Here is an 18,164-nt window from a genome sequence, read left to right as displayed (position 1 = left end):
CCCACACCCGGTAGCATCCGACGCCACAAGCGCACTGAATAGAAGGCACACTCGCCGTCGGCATTTAAAGATGCCTATATGGTATCATGTGACGCCGTACGATAGAACATGATCGACATGATCGTCTGTCCTCTCATCATTCATTTTTCTCCCTCTATAAATAAAGGTAAGCAGGGATCCCTCCATGTACGATAGATATACTATCTCAAAACCCAGAAACTCTATCATTCTTTTTTCTTGAGCCATTTTACTGATTTGAGTATCGAAGGATCTTCGCTGGAGCCATCTCCGATGAGATTTATTTTGCAGATCTTTCTTTTTGACATCGAGCGGAGCCCAGCACCATCTCACTCTAAACTCTATCATTGCCTTTCGTCTTGACCTTGACTGTGCGCATCTTCTTCGATGTCGATACATCACTCTTCGACAATTCCGCCGCTAACTGACAGACGCAACTCTTAGTTGGCTTCAAACCGACCATCTATTGGAATAAGGCCGCAATAGATTTATTGGTGATTTCTATCTTAAACATCTCTATCTCTATCATATATTACGCACAAACCCCCGAGTGAGGCCCCAAGTATGCCAAGACCCGCCTGAATATGCCGTTAATTATGTTACATGTTGTGGCTGCGAGGCTCCTCTACAGACGCACCTCTAGTAAATACGTTTACGCTGCCGCTGCGCCTAAGAGTAGTTTAGCTAACGCTAGTGGGAGTGCATGATTAACTAGTCTGGAGTAAAAACTTTCTTCCTTAAGAAGGGAGGAGGAAAAAAATCAAAACAGTGCATCCATAAATGGAATCACAACCATCCATGATCCATTATATACTCCTTGAATCAGTCGTGTGTACATAGGGTACAAGCAAAGCAAGGATGTTAGCCACAATTCTACGAATCCAGCTTCCCTGTAGTTGAATTAACACTTTGCTTGATAACATGGTTCATGTGCTGGTCAGAACTTGACAGGCAAGAGGGTGGATACACTAAACCAGAGGTGAAGCCTGACGCCTTCCAACAATAAGCCGTAGCATTCCCACCAGACTCCAAGGAAAAATTAATATCTTTCAGAAATATTTTCACACATGGAAATGTGTCGCTGCAAGCGAACTTAATTGCATGCTCTGTTGCTGAAGTTCCCTTTATGTCAATGAAAGAAATCTCATCCACCTTCACAGCTGATGTCTGCAATTGCATGACCAACAAAAAGATTGATTTCTTTGGAGCTAGGATGAGCAGATAGGGTGGATGTACAATACCTGGTTTTTACATGGGTGGGATGAGTCACAGTAGTACTGGTCGATGATTATTGGGTTTGAGACATTCTTCATCCAAATGTTCTGGAAAACTATTTTGCGAGCATAGCCACGACCTCCCTGACACAGTGGTGGTTCGTATGGCAAAGCCAAATGAGATATGATACGTATATGTTTATATGCAGGTCCAGGACCAGTAAATTACCTGCCAAGTCTTGATCCTTGCTCCATTTTCAGCGTTAGTAATCAGGCATCCATCCACTCGAACATTGTGCACTTGAGCATAGGTTGCCGATTTGCCCAAGCTTCCAATACTAATAGGGAAAGAGCAGGAGAAACCTTGTTATTATGATATTTCTCCATCCAACAGATCAAGAGTTTTGGGTCATACTACCTTATTCCATGACCAGGTCCACAGACGATGTTTTTAACTAGGATATCAGAAGAATTGCTGACTATAGATATGCAGTCATCTCCTGAAAGGACGCAACACAAACAATGAACAACTGCAGCATGTATATGAAGTGCCTCTCTGGTACAGTGCAAAATGAACGGGATGGATGAAAGATATGAAAATAAGTCAGAGGGGCAAGGGACGGTAAAGCCCCAGCTGGAAGAAAACACAATGTTGAAGGTAGCTTTTGTATTAGTCAACTTACTTGTTGTCAATTGCTAGCTGTGCTTAGTACTGAAGTGGCTTAATTTTGAATACAACTTTATTTTTGATTTAGTGGGACAATCTAGCCAGTTCTCTGTAACTTGGTCATATTATAGGTTTTTTGGGAAAAAAATTGCTTCATACTTGCTTGGTCATTCAGAAGTTGGTTGAGCTTTCAGGTTTCATTTATCTTAATCCACTGCCTAGACCTGAGATTTAAAAATTCAATTAGCTAAGCTCAATTTTTGAGTATCTAGCCTTTGATGCTCATTTGCTAAGAATATTGCCAGAAATTTTTGCTATTGAACAACTATGTTTCGACAGCAATTCACCATCTTCAAGAGAGGAATATATAATTCATTTATAGTAGTTGGTCTAGCATATAGTTGGTAAGATGATGCAAGAATTACTTTAAGCCTGATTAGAGTTTAGAATATAACAAGATGGGCCTTTTCTTCTTAGTGTAGAAGTATCACTAGTTTTTTTTCTTAAACAACAATGTGTTCAACTTGAATATGAGACACATGAATATGTGATACATATTAATCAAGTGCTTAAAAAAAAGGAATGATAATAGCACCTGACACACCATTTGAAAGAAACAAGAATGCGAAATATTGCTAAAAGAATTATCTAGTAGTACTGGAAGGGACTTTCCCTGCCATTATTCTCAAGAAATTATTGGAAGCTACAGAGAGACAATCATGACTCAAGCTTAGCTGAATAGGTAACTGGATGTCGTAGCGCTACAGACCTGTTCTAATCATAGTATCTGCAACCACAACAGAGACTGATGCACTTATATGAATTCCATCAGTGTTGGGGCTCTCAGCAGGTGCAACCACTTTCAAACGAGATGCTCGAACATGAGAACATGTGGTGAATGCCATATGCATCTGCTGACTATTCATCAGAGTCAGGTCATGGATGGTAAGATGCTTGCTCCGATGAAAAGTAACCGCCTGCATCCAATGCATATTTTTAATTTATGGAAGGGGGAGAGGGGGAATTGATTATGGGCATGCCAAGAAAGCATCGAAATTTGGCCATGTGGTTTGATATAAAAAGGGCACTAACCGTAGGAGCGTGCCGGCATGGCTGCAGATGACAAATCAAGACAACATCAGATTTTGTCATTTACATGATTGCGTGCAGACATGCATGCACAAGCATTCAGACACGGGTGGGCGCGAGCGCACGAAAACACACCCCAACAGGCATACATAAAGAAACATGTTGCAGGTAATCAGAACATTACATTCGTCGCATTTCTCTTGCAAGACCGTGCCCACCATTCCTGTCCCATGCCATTGATAGTCCCTCCACCTCCTAATACCAGCTGTCTTATTCCATGGAAATATAGCCATTTATGAGGATCCAGCCCCTGCCAGATATCAGGATCTGATGGAGCGATGATAGTTCCTGAAACCTATTCACATGGAAGATCTCGGATAATAAGCAGGAAAAGAGACGATATTACATTTTGGAAAGAGGGGACATGGGAGATTTGTCGGATGAGTCTTGTATAGCAAATGCCACTTTAAAAAGTTTAGAAAGACATACCAACATTGTCAGCTTTGCTTTACAAGGTCCAGCAAAGTCGACTGGACGGACCAAATATACATTTTCTGCCGGAATTTGAAGGATGGTTCTTAGTGGTGATAAACAGGCAAACTCCCAAGCATCTTTAAAGGCCTGGTAGTTAACATAATATTCATCAGAAACGTCATTCACTTTACGCACAGTTAAAATTTCAGGGAACTGTAGCTCCGCTCGGCATTTGTTATTTATAGTCAGTATAGGGGGATAGAAATGTTCCTATCATTAGCTTGCTATGAACAATGTACCTACAATAATTAATGCATGGCGCTACACAAGAAAAAACTACATGAACACGAATCATAAAGGGCTAAGATTATCAATGAAGCAAGCACACTAAAGATGAGGGCTCCGCACTGGAGTCGTCATCATCTCTAAAGAAATCAAGCGCACAACGTCTGCTTGTCATTGCCCTCCTCAACACCAGGATATCTGGTTACGGTAAGACCTGTCAAAATTATCCCAAGTACCTGGGTTCTGTTCGGTATGAATTACCATATTAATTAAAGAGAAAAATTTTAATGTCCCCGCTCGAGAGCCATTTATTCAGGAAAATAAGAGTGAAAAATAAACAGAGCACCACGATCTGTCGATCATCCCTTTCTCGCTAATCTAATCAGTCTGCTACTCTTCCAGCAAATTCTTCCCCCCAAAAAAAAAACAAAAAAAAAAAATCATCGCTGATTTTTTTTTTCCGTAATTAGTAGAAAAGACGGGGGAAAAGAAAGTAAAGGAACGGGAATCGACGGGGTACCTTGGTATCATCGGTACAGCCATCTCCTTTTGCTCCGAAATCATCCACGGACACGAGCACGGCCGCCCCTGTACTGTTGCTGGACGAAGAACGGGGGAGCTGCCGGATGATCAGAGGAGAGAGGACTTGAGATGGAGACGAGGAGCAGCAAACGAGGAGGAGGAGGAACAGCATCACAGCAATGGATGGAGATGATCTCTTCCTCCTGCACCCATCGACCATTTCCATCATCATCTCTGCCCCTCTGCTCTCGCCTCCTGATTTATTTTTTTCGTTTTGTCCGATTCCGGGGCTGCTACCGCGCAACTGGGGGTTGGCGGGTAAAGGAACGTGGTGGGAGCAATAAGTACCACCGTGGATGGGATTTGATGACGATACTCGAGATTCCCTGCTCCACGTCATCTTCATCATCGTCTCCTTCTCTATCTATCAAATCAAAAAAAATAAAATAATTATTAACTCAAAATAATAATTAAATAAATATAAATAAAATAATAAATAATATAAAATATGATAAACCTGATCAAAACGAGGCACACACATAATCCTGTTGAATACACTTGTGTGATTTGTTTAGCCCATTTTCTTTAATTTTAATTAAAAATAATGGACATGGGAATCAATATAGAGATTAATATCTTTTTGTTTCTTTTCGATACGGGACAATTTATTTTTAAAAAATTTATATCTTTTCATAATAATTATTTTTTTATGATAAAATAAAATTAATTAAATCATAAAAATTTAAAAAATATTTTTAATTATAAATATATATAACCAATATTAATGTGATGCACTTATTATCTATCAATTTATTTTATTAATTTTATTTAAAAAATTATTAAAATGGCTCACATCATCTTCATCTTGTAACGCGCACCGCGTGTCCCTCCCGTTTGCCAGCGCCTTTCCTCGCAAGTGTGCGCGCCACGGGCACTCTTTTGGCGCCCGCACCCGCGCGCGCGCCCGCACCTTCTCTCTCCTTCTTTGTTTCTTATTAGGATTTGAAAATCTTTAATTGATTTTTTTTTTTTTAAAAATTGCATACTGGCCGGATATAATCCTGCCGTTATGGTAAAATGAAATCGCGTGTCCATCGGATCGTAACTGAATAATACTAAAACATCCTCATCATCGGTTACTTGGAAGGAAGCCCCTTGCGCCAGGACATCCCGGTAAGGGTCTGCAGGAAGTTACGTATTGGCTCCTAGAAAATCCCAAGGAGGACACGGCGAACTTCCCGGCCGCCATGCGTGTACCCAAGGCCAGTGCCCCGACCACCGCTAACGTGCTTCACAACATAATGATGTTCCCAGAGTTTCTTTGAGCATAATCTTGAATTCTTGTATGCAACCGGATTAGGTGGAATCGATGACTGCCGATGGAAGAAAAGAAAATGGACAATTACCTCCTATTGCTGTTGTGTACTCCATTTCTTTCCTTTCCACGAAATGCGGGTATTTAACGTTTACCCGTTTTAATCCGTTTGCATCACTTTGATAAAGTCGCTCTGACATTTCGACAATTTTTCGGCTTCAAAATATATTCTTACTTAAATTTAGAATTTTTTTCAAGGTACTTTTCCTCTATGTGCTTGGAGTAAAATTTTTAAGCTTTATAAAATATTTTTTTCATACTTAATCTATTCTAATTTTTTTTTCTCTACAAAGAAAATATTTCTAGAAGAAAAATTTCAAAGTCAATTTCAACATAACTTTTTTAAATATTTTTATTTCATGATAATTTCTATTATATTTAGGTATACACAGCTTTTCACATTTTTTTCATATACATGACAATTTCTAATATGTTTAGATATTTTTAACATATTTAGATAATTTTAATATATTTTAATAAATTTAAATATATTTTGATATTTTTTAAATATATTTAAAAATTTATATGCTACAGATATTTTAGGATTTTTTTAAAAAATATTTTTTTATTTATTTCTAAAAATATCTCTATCGCTAACTTATTTTTTTGGATTGCCGATTTCACCATCTATGCTGGATAGCCGACCTCCACGTTACACCTTAGAATGGCCACGTTGTGAAATCGTAGTTCTATTCTGCCTTTTCTCCGACCACAGTCTCCTCTTATTCCCTATTTCTTTGACCTCCGGCTCTCCATCCAGCCCCCCTTCTCATCTGATCTGCCCTCTCGGATCTCACTCTACTCTCTTATCAATAGATCTCTGACCTATCAACCTTTTTGTGCCCCACCGAAAGTCATTTTTTTAAATTATTATTTTATAATATTTATTTTTAAATATATGGTTAAATTTGATCAAGTTGTGCTATGTTAATTGGGTTAAATTTAATTGAATAAATATTCTTAGAAAATTTGATCATTTATGTTGTATTGAAATATGTTGGTGCAATACGTTGGTTGTTTGTTAATTGCTTCTTTCACGGCCACATGATCCTTTCATATGCATCACATGTGCCCAGGACTACTAAAGGATAATGTTAAATTTCATGTCAATTTCCTAGCTTTAGTTCTACAATACCATATGTATTATTATCTGATTGCATATAGGTCATCTTTCTTAATGTGTTAAGCTCTATTATTCTTTACATTAGTTGATAATGTGACTCATGTAGCTATTTTAAGCCTTAATTGGTTGCTATATGCTAAAGAATTTCTCAGCAATTTTAGTAAAGTGACAAATTGAATACCGTTTTAGAATGTGTGCCTTTTACTTTGGGAAAGTTAAGAATCTCAAGATATTTTTCCTATAAGAAGCTAAAGATTCTTCGTGCTTGACGATTTATTGTTGAACTTTAGTAAGTTCTTGATTGACTTATCTTCATGATGGTTATGTGTTTCAAAAATAGCTTATCGTATCTCAAAAGTTACGTGGATCTACATCGATCAGTTACCAGTAGGCTATGGTCACATGCAATTAATGTTGCTTGCAATTCAAATTTCAAAGTTTTATCCTTATTCTCGACATTGAGTGATGGCAAGGTCAAAGCTCTCCATTAATTATCATAGTATATTAAAGTATAAATTAAAAAGGTTCAAGTTATAAAGGCATATAATATATGAGTAATCTATATAAAATAAAAATGTTAAATATTTATTATGTGTACAACAGGCTGGGTCGGGTTAATCCTAGTTATCTTAGATTTGGTTAGGTTCGGATTTAATTTAGGTTGAAGCTCAAACCCAATTCAATCTTACTTCAAGTGAAGTTGAGACTAATTTTTAAATCATGCACCCAATGGAGGGTTAGGTGGACAAGTTCAAGTTGAGCCTAAATCAAGTTGCATATGTAGTTTTAATTGAAACCAGCTTTTTTCAATGTAGAGATGCAAATGGGTCGGGTGGGACCGAATTAAGAGTAATGCCGATCCGATCCGATTTCTTGTTTAGGTCTGAATATTGGATCCAAACCCAGTTCAACAAAAGATCGGGTCAGGTCAGATCAGATCCATAATCAAATTTTTTGATCTAACAGGCCATTCGAGTCAGATCGGGTCAGGTCCATACATAATCCGATCCTGATCCATGAAATATAGATCTAATTTGAGTCCAAATCTAAGTCGGTTTGGCTCTAGATTATAAATAATAAAATCAGTAAGTAGAAGATCTATAAGCAACTTTATTTGCACTACTACCAGACTTAACCAACTTCTTTTATTAATAAATTGGTTCTTCTCTTTATTTATAGGAAATAAGTGATTGAAAAGCTTGCTAACAAAAATGGTTGAACTTATAAGTTCTTGATTAAAAAAATAAGTTATAATAAATAAAACAAATGGAAGTCTTGACCCATTTGCAGCCTTAGTCCAATGAAAGTCATGAAATCTATGTAGATTATTTATTCTAGTTGTTCAAAATCATAAGTTCTAATTCTTTTTATTCAGATTATTTATTTAATGTCAAGATAATTTAAACTTTTTATTCGACATCATTAAGCATCTCTAATTTTATTTTGATTTTGTTAAGTTTTGTAGTAGTGGATTTATTTAATGTATGCATGATGATTTTATTTTAAGCATGCTGAACTTACTCAATTTATTGTATATGTAGTGAAATATGAGAGAAACAGTCACGACCTTATGCTATACTAATAGTTCTATAGTTAACGAACCATATGGAATAGAGTACACTAGGCGGTCACAAAAGGCTATCAGAATTAAATATAAAATAAAATTTGAGGAGTTAGAGGATAAGTTATGTAGATAGAAGAAAAAATAGAATAATGATCATATATAGATATTCTACTATTGTGCAGCCATCAATATTGAAGTATGATCCTATTCTGATTACCAAAGATGAAGATATTGAGATAATATTTTCAATTGTAACTTCATATTCTTGTTTATTCAGTGTAAAGTTGTACCTAGATGTGCAATCCATTGAAGACACCAAATATGTTCTGATTAGGATGATTATGAAGTAGCTGATTAGGACATAGGAATGACAACTTAGGGGAGTGAATAGATTGAAACCTCTGGTCCCGATGTGATTGATAATATTCTAATGAATACTAGTTCTAGACATACAGAGGATCAGTTTCGTATAAGGGATAGTGATATGCCAGATATTATTATCAAACAAGCTTTAATTTACATCATTATTGATAATGCAATGCATATAGATAATTAGCTATTTGAGAAAAATGATGTATGAAGTGAAGAAGGTATGGATGATGATACTCAGCAAACTGGTACATCACATGATGTAGCCCAAATTTTTCGATGTTTGAAGCTTCTGTTACATTCAAGAGTATTGATTGAATGACTACTAATGTATCAATGTTTTCTATATTGCAGACACAGTGTAGCACCTAGAAAAGAGGTGATGAGTTCTATAAAGGGCTCCATTTTGCGGATAAGATAGATTTAGAAATCATAGTAAAATAGTGTTCAATTGACACACATCATGACTTTAAGTGTTGTTGAATCAAAGCCAAAGCTTTGGATGGTTAAATGTAAAAATAGGGAGTCAAGATGCAAGTAGATGCTTTGAGCGACTAAGTGGATTATTTGTAATCACACGATATATTGATCTGTATACATGTATTTTGGTTATACTTTCTCAAGATCATTCTGAGTTTGATTCGAACTTCATCATCAATAAAATATGGAATCCTATAAAAGAAGTATCCATAATTTCTATTATCAGTATTGATGCAATTATAGAGAACATATTCAACTACACACCCAGCTATAAAAAATTATGGGAGTTCAAGCAAAAAGCAATGGCCTAGATATATGGATTGTATGACTTGTTGTCAAAGTGGTTGCATGGTGTAGAAGAATTTAATCCTGGCTCTTGAGTGAAGTTTATTAGCACTCCTATCAGTCAATACTAGTATATCTTTAATTATGATTTGTTGTTTGTTATCTTTGCTTTAATACTAGTATATTACCAAATATTCTATGTATGTAGTATATTATCAGTACTAGTATACTCATTTTTGTTACTGTTAATGTCAGCAGTATATTGTATATATGGAGCCAAGTTCAGGAGATCATTCCATACTATATGCACAGGCTACTCATCGATCATCAATCATTTAGGGTAGTCAGGTATGTATTTATATTATTAAAATCATATAAATAAAATATTTGCATTGACTTAATATTGACGTGTTGAATTTTTTTGGGTCTTGATAGGAGTCCAATTTTCTTACATATCGATGGAGAGAGTGGTCATGTCTTGATCAACATCGCTCGAATACGTATAGTATCATATTTGCAGCAGATCGAATTTTACGATCTTTACCATATTGGTTTCATATCACTAGATTGGCACTTGATCACTATGTTCGTAGAGCACTGGCATTCGGAGACTCATATGTTTCAGCTACCATATGAAGAGTGTACTATCGCATTGAAGGACATCAGCATCCAGTTGGGTTGATCAGTCGACAATCTTCTAGTTATAGATAGTACATACCAGGATTGACAGCTGGTATACTTTCACTTGTTAGGTATTGTTGTGGCTTATCTCTGGTGAGGTAGTTGAATCGTCACATCTGAGTGTCGAACGACAAGAAACTGATGGAGAAAGATCGCTCGTCGGAGAGAGGGCACAGTCGAGAGGACTGAGAATGAGAGCAAGGGCTCACAGTGCGCTGAACGAAAGCAGGATCAATTCAAGTCGGACAAAAAGGTCGGCCGGTGGTGTCTGATGGCAGCAGAGAGACCTACAAGAAAAGTTCACACCAGAGATGGCTCCGACGAAGATCCTCTGACGCTCAAGTCAATTCTTAGCTCAATAAGTGGAGGAGCGAGTGAGACAGAGTTTCAGGCTTTGAGAGTTTGAGTGTGCATACCTTCTAAGGATCTTCTCTTACCTCTATTTATAGAGAAAGCGGGATGAAGGATGAAAGGATGAAAATATATTTCGATAATATCCTATCATATGGAGCCACATAAGGGCATCTTTAAATGGCCTTGTCAGCGGGCATGCCTTTTGTTCGATATATCGGAGGTCACGATGATGGACCTTGTGATGCGTACGTGGCATAATTAATGGCTTTGTGGTGTCCTATCATGATGCGGAGCAGATTGCTTAAGGTATGACCTCAGAATGATGTGACTTGATGTGACTGTATGGCAGCTTTACTTGACTGCGAACTATTTGGCTGATGTCGATGTTTAAGTCGGCCACTAGCTGGAGCAAGATGAAGAGATTGGAAGCAACCCAAGGTGAATACCCCATGTGCCGGCAGTCCCAAACTTATCGAGTAGGGTTGAAAAGTCAGGTCGGTAGATAACCGATCTAAAGTATCAGGCACCGCAAGTAGCTGAAGAACCCAATCTTCAGATTAAGGCTATCGCAACAAGAAACCATGTCAGTTTCTTGTCGATGCCACCGGAGAAACATATCAGTCATTGATCGATATGATCTTTAACCTGGACAATATCACCATGTCTAGGTGATGTTGAGGTCAGACTTTCACCGACCTCAATTTTCAGATAAGATCAGCCTCCTGGTGAGATCGACTTCATGGAGACTAAGTCTTCTGATGAGGTCAGCTTTCACCGAGGTAGGCCTCCGATTGAGATCGGTTGGATAAGGTTAGTTGAGTGACGAGAACCTACCCCAATACTTACCCCCCAACTCCTAAATTCAATTACATAGTCTTCAGTGTGCGAAAGGAGTTAACCGATGTGCGGATCCGAGTAGTACTTTTTGATGACCATCTCCGAAAGCTGCACGCAGCGGACTTATTATTTCAGGGTGAGGGTCGTCGCTCTATGGAGCATCTCGTCAAGTTTGAACCATAGTGGTTTTGATGGAGCATGGTCGTATCTCCACTTTATTTCGGATCAACTGATCCTTGGTCAATCGGAGATAAGCCAACTAACCACAGCTTTTTTCGTCTGGATCTGCACCATGAACTATAGCTCATACTCCAATAGCCCTTAGGCCATAGCTGGCATCCTAATAGTTGTCAGACTTAATGGCTTCGTTAAATGGGTATTAACTGAATAACGTCGGATTTCGCCTGGATTTGTATCATGAATTGTAGCTTATACTCCAGCAGTCCTTCAGCCATAACTGGCATGCTAACAGTTATCCAAGTCTACGGCTCCATTAAATAGATATTAGCCAAATAACATCGAATTTCACCTAGGTTTGCATTGCAAGCTATAGTTTATACACCAGCGATCCTTCGACCATAGCTGGCACGCTAACAGTTGCCGAACTTCATGGCTTCATTAAATGGATGTTAGTCGAATAACATCTTGTCGGATATTAGCTGATGATGATGTGGATTGGTCAGCTATCAAGCGATCAAGTTGCTGACATCTGAAGGAGTTTTTCGAGTTGGAGGAACATCCTGAGTTATCTATCCCCCACAGTGTTGTCTCGCCGAGGTCATGGTTGACTCATTGATGACTTCTTAAGAGTTCCTCCTCGAATTTTGTCGAGGTGATCTCGTGTCTCGTCAGTACTGCTATTGCACTTTGAATTTTATCGAGGTGACCTCGTGTCCCGTCGACAATCTTGACCACACCGAACATCAAAAACCATTAAGATGACTTGGGGCCTTGATGAGAGTTTTTGTCGTAGACCATTCCGTCACAGCGGAGCATCATCATTTTCTGTGCCTCGAATCTCACCAAGGCAGCCTTAGTCCTTGACCAAAAATTTCCATCATCGCACCTCGAACCTGGCCAAGGTGATCTCTAATTTGGCCGAGGGTTAAGCCTTCGAGAGTTGAGTTGTTTAACATGAAATTGTAAGAAAAAAAATTTTTTGTTTATAAGGTGTTCCTATTGATAATACATCCATAGATTCTTGACGTTACAAGTTCGAAAAATCTCCATGCCGTTCAGGCTCTCGATCTAGTATGCTTCAGGTCGTAGAACTGTTGAAACTTTGTAGGAACCTTTCCAATTCGGGGATAACTTTTCTTGCTCAGTTGGTTTGGAGACTTCGGCTCTCCTAAGGACTAGGTCTTCAGCTTGAAAGATCTTGGGCTTAACTCGAGAGTTGTAGTACTGAACTATACTTTACTGATAGAAAGCTATCCTCAGTTGGATCTATCTTCGAATCTCATCGAGCAAGTCCAGATTAGCTCGTCGCTTATCCAATTGGTCCGTTCATCGTAGTACTCCATCCAAGTCGAAGGTTGGTCGATTTCAATCGGGATCACAACTTTCATCTCGAATGCCAGTTTGAAGGAGGTCTCTCCGGTCGAGATCCAAGGAGTTGTTCAGTAAGACCATAGGATGCTGGAAAGTTCGTCAGTCCAACATCTTTTGGCTTGATTGATTCTTGTCTTCAAGTCTTGTAGAATTGTCTTGTTGGTCACCTCGATTTTTTCATTGAATTGTGGATGACCGATCGAGATAAATCTGTGGATGATGTGATATTTTGCATAGAATTTCTCAAATTTGGTATTGTCGACTTGTCGACCATTGTTGGTGATGATCACTCGAGGCAGATCAAAGCGGTAGATAATAGATTTCCATAAGAAGTTAGTTGTTTTTATTTTCATTATATGCACCAGCGGCTCAATCTCCATCTACTTGGTGAAGTAGTCGATGGCCATGATGATGAATCTTTTTTGTCCATTGGTAAACGAAAAAGGATCGAGTATATCGACTCCCCACTAATCGAATAGCCATAGTACCAAAATAATTGTGAGTTGACTTGATGGAAATCTTTGGACACTGACAAACTTTTGACATTGGTCATACTTTTGCATTAGGTCGGCAGCATCCTTCTGCATAGTCGGCCAATAATATCCTTATCATAGTATCTTGTAGGATAGCAACTTACTCCCCAAGTGATTGCTGCAAATGTCCTTATACACCTTTCAAAGAGCGTAGTCGGTTTTGGAGGGCCGGAGGTACTTGAGCAGGGGCAAAGATGTCAACCTATGGTAGAGTTGGTTGTTGATGATCACGTATCGAACTGTCAGTCTCCTCATTCAGCACGGCTTGGTAGGATCAGTTAGTAAGATTTCGTTGATCAGGAACTTAATGAACGGTGTCAGACATATGCTCTAGAAGCTAGATTGGCTGACACTTGTAAAATATTTTTAGGACATAATTTATAATTTGATTTTGATATTAATAAAATTAGATTATTTTTATTCATATTATGTTTAATAGTGTCTATGAATCATCCATTGGATTAATAGGTAAGATAACACATATTCTCAAGAGTTGAAAATTTGAGACATGTGCTAATCTTAGTTAACTCATAAATTACTCTCAATCGTAGGATCATCATAGGGATGGTGATCGATCCAGAAGATTGGTGTATGATCTCTTCCTTCAGATAGATGAGTCTTGAACCTACGATGTGGAGATATCAGAGTAAAAATATAGGTACTTGTTAAGAACAAGGATACTGAGCGTGACCATTTACGAACAGTCACAAGGATATCTATCTTCTTGTCAGTGACATGTTTATAGATGCGGTTGTATGTTTAGTTCTTTGACCTGAGGTGCATCGACAGTTCACCTTGAGAGTGCTGTAGTTTGACTATACTATAACTCGATCTCCTTACCATATGGAGCTTTGAGGTGTATATTGACTGTAGTATGTTTATTGTAGAAATTGAATTGCATCAAGATGGGATCTATCAATTTCAATAGAGGAGAAGCAGTCCTATATAGATCATGAGATTGAGTCCAAAAGTCTATGACCATGGTAGTGTGAAAGAGAGAAAAGAATTTTTATTAAATTTCACATCGAACTTGAATCGATTGATTCTATCACATGACAGATATGAGATTTATCGAGTTTATCTTGACCTCGATTCTATTGAGACTCACGATAGAAGAATCAAATCATATGATAACTATACCTAAAGGTTCATCCTTCAGTTCTATTAGATTGTTACTACATACTACTAGGTGTCACTAGTAGATTGTGGGACTAATTAAAATTATTTTGATGATCAATAATTCTAATTGACTGAATTGAAAAGAGTTTCGATCTATCAAAAAGAGTTTCGATGATGTTGATGATAGAAATCACAATATATCTCACTATCAAATAGAATTGAACCTATGGGGTCACATAAATAAGGGTTTTGGTCTTGGATTGTACAATTAGACTGAGTGTAGTCTAATGGGTTAGGAGCTATTGAGTCCTAGCTTTGGGTTTAAAAAACTATGCTAGCACATGATTAAACCCATTTTCTCCTCCTTAATTTTGGGTCCTATTAGATAGGGTTTAATCAATTTGGTACAAGCTTCAATTGGGTTTCAAATATTGGTTCATCCAAGTTCGAATTTGATCGAATTAGGTTAGATTTGTGGGGGTGCCAAATGTTGGCACCACCCAATGTTGTTCGGCCATGTGATAGGGCGCACCCACATGGATTGGATCCATGTGTGTGTCATGCAAATCAAATAAGGGAGAAAGAAAGGAATAAGCCTCATCCACTAGTGGATGAGGATAAAAGATTCGATCTCCTTTGAATTTAAATTCAGATTAGAATTCAACTTCGAATTTAAAATCGTTTGAATTCGAATCGAAGGTGGATTAGATTAAGGTGAGTACAACCTTATCCTATCTCCACAGCGATCTAAATTTCTCATTAGTTTTATGTGACAAAATAAGGAAGAAATCAAATTGGGGTGGATCTAGGAGAGTCCTTCTATTTTAAGGTGTCTGATCTGATCAGACTCTAATAAAAAGGGATTCTTTTTGACCGACAAAAGGAGTTACAGCCAATAGATCATTTTTCATATCTCTCTTCCTCCTTTCCATGCCTCCTCCCTCTTCTATCTTTGATATCTATCTCTTTTCTACATCCAAGGGTGTTGGACGAGCCATCTGTGAGTTCAAGGTGTCGAACGCCATCAGTTCTACATGAAGAGTCGAAAAGGCTGCGATCAGGAGCTGATCGGAGTCCTTTCGGTAATCAAATTTGAATATGATCAAGAAGCTTGTAATTTTGTCTAGGAGTAGATAGATTGATTGAGGAGAAGACATCTTAGATCAAGTCCAAATGGATACTTGTAGAGGTCGGACACGTGCGCAGCTCCACAGCGAACCTCGAAGATCATCGGATTATCAATCGCGGAGGTCATCTACCCACGCATGGTGATGAGATCACCTCTTATCTCTTATGCATACTAATTTTTATTATTTAATATTTTATTTTTTTGATTTAGATCTAAGTCTCACATGCTGGATCGGATTAAAATAATTTTTAATTCCACTGCATCTGATCCGAATCGATCCGATGTGCTATCCGATCCTTCAACTGGTATCAAAGCCAGATTGTTTGAATCTTAGATCTAAATTAGATCAGATCTAATTCAGATATGATCTAAAGAATGATCAGATCTGAAAATATTTAAATTAGATCTAAATAATGCATGTTTAGTTAGATCTAAAATTATTTTAAATTTAAATTCAGCATATTGTAAACTAGATCTTTTTGATATATATGATATATGCATAGATCTATTTTATTGTCTGAGTAGTCTAGTGCTCGGAATGAATGTACCATCAAGTCATTCGATCATAAGAGCAAGTAGAATTTAAAGATCCTCTCTTCTCATTCGATGGGATGCTCTTATGGCATGTAGGGGTGCCATGTGAATACATCTATAAAGAAGAATCACGAAAAAGAAAAACTTATTTTCTTACAAAATTTTAGATCCAAAAATCCTAAATTTTGATGCATGATTAAGTTATTTAGTTTTTAAAATTATTTTAATTACTAAATTAGAACTTTAGTTATGCATAGATTGCAAGAAAATATTGAAACCCTGAAATCCGCTATTGGCACGCCTGCTGGGTCGACTCAGTCCTTATTTGAGTCAACCCAGTATCCTGGTGGGTCGGCTCAGTATCCAACTGAGCTGACTAAGTTTTCAGATCGAGGTCAATAGGTTTTCTGTTTGTCACAGGTTACAGTTCTTGAACTAAGCCGATTAAGTTCACTGAGCTGACTCAATTCCATGGTGAGTCGATCCAGTCCTGTGTACAAAATTTGTATATGATACAATCTTAGTCTAAATTGTTTGGACATCTAATTAGGACCCATGGACTTAATTAAAAATTAAGAGATGAAATTAAACGGGTCTAAAATTATGAATTCAAGATCTAAATCAATTTTATAAATCATGGGTCAAGGGTGTGGGTAGCTCAATTAGATCTAGTGAGAGCAATTGATCAAACCAACTCAAGAGTTGACTAGATTTGGATCAAGAGCACTTCAGACCAACCTAATAGTTGTAAGTTTAGTCAGATCGATTAACAGTCATATGTTATCGATCAATTTAAAACTTAATTTGGCTCAGTGGTTTGAATCCAGGTCAATACGTTAATCTGATCAATTCTAATCAACCAATTTGGTATCTAAGGTAAATACATAGATGATGATTCTTTAATTATTTTCGTTGTCTAATCTTGCCAACTATGTTGGTGTTTAAGGAAAGCAACGGGAGGACCCCCACACATCTTAACTTACCTGACCATTTTGAAAGGTTAGTTTCTATATTAAGTCAACTTGTTGAACTCGAGCTAGCCCATGCCATTAAGTTAGTCATAATCGTTATGATTAATTAGGAAAGAGACCTAAACCAAATCTCTTTAATAAAATAATAAGTCTTGCGGTCTTCCACCGTTGAGTTGTGTGGGCCATTTCTGAGGTTGATTATTTTCGACTGGATATAGTGGTTTAGTTGCACTGGAAAGATGTAACCATGACTATTAGGCATGAGATGATGTGAATTGGAGATGCGGTTGGGCTCAATATTTCAGATATAGTGAGAGTCCCAATGATGGATCCATTTTGTGCAAACGGTAGGTCTGGCTTAACTAAATAGTAGACCAATATTTCGAATACGGTGAGGCTCATGAATTAAAGATCGAAATTGGCTGCAACATATTTGGAGAAACACTAGACAAGAGTTGTCCACTTATCAATTGATCCGACATCAATAACTGTTAGGTGAGGTGGTGAGTCAATTGGTGAGACCGCAGCACCCACTTAAGACTCTTAATCATGGAGGTCTTCACTTCTCTTCCAAGGGAGTGAGGCAAATCAAAAAAATAGTAGGAGCTTTATTTTATTTTAAAAATAAAATTTATAAAATAAATTGATTAAGTCAATTATAAAATCTAGTTAAAAATTTTGACTCTTTGTAGGAACAATGTCTGCTTCAAATCTCCTAGCCAAAATACTAGAAACCAATAAGTTGATCGGATCAAATTTTAAGGATTGGCTCTGAAATTTGAAAATCATTTTGAGTTTCAAAAAATTGACCTATGTCCTTGACTAGGACCTTCTCCCTCTCCCAGCCCGTCCGATCGTTGATCAAAGAGCATCTCATGAGAAGTGGTTGGATGATGACAACAAAGTTAGGTGTTACGTATTGGCGTCGCCATGTAGCCCACTTCGAAGTGTCCAAGCGACTCTTCAAGATGAAGATGCATGATGGACAGT

At 37.6% G+C, this 18,164-nt stretch overlaps 1 protein-coding gene across 1 annotated transcript; it reads right to left on the bottom strand.

Annotated features, from left to right (window-relative positions):
• Positions 1-791: 791 nt before the first annotated feature.
• On the bottom strand, positions 792-4,573 carry LOC105045322 (probable polygalacturonase At1g80170). Its single transcript, XM_010923594.4, has 9 exons — positions 4,268-4,573; positions 3,478-3,609; positions 3,173-3,343; positions 2,992-3,012; positions 2,669-2,876; positions 1,651-1,732; positions 1,462-1,570; positions 1,260-1,376; positions 792-1,185 (listed from the first exon to the last, which is right to left on the bottom strand). Exons 1-9 carry the CDS (start codon positions 4,499-4,501, stop codon positions 892-894), a joined length of 1,368 nt encoding a protein of 455 aa, XP_010921896.1. The 5' UTR covers positions 4,502-4,573; the 3' UTR covers positions 792-891.
• Between the last annotated feature and the right edge of the window lie 13,591 nt (positions 4,574-18,164).

Source organism: Elaeis guineensis, chromosome 2, assembly GCF_000442705.2.
Source record: "Elaeis guineensis isolate ETL-2024a chromosome 2, EG11, whole genome shotgun sequence".
NCBI classification, from domain to species: Eukaryota; Viridiplantae; Streptophyta; class Magnoliopsida; order Arecales; family Arecaceae; genus Elaeis; species Elaeis guineensis.
Note: the sequence above shows the minus strand (reverse complement) of the source record. Positions and strands in the feature narration are given on the sequence as shown.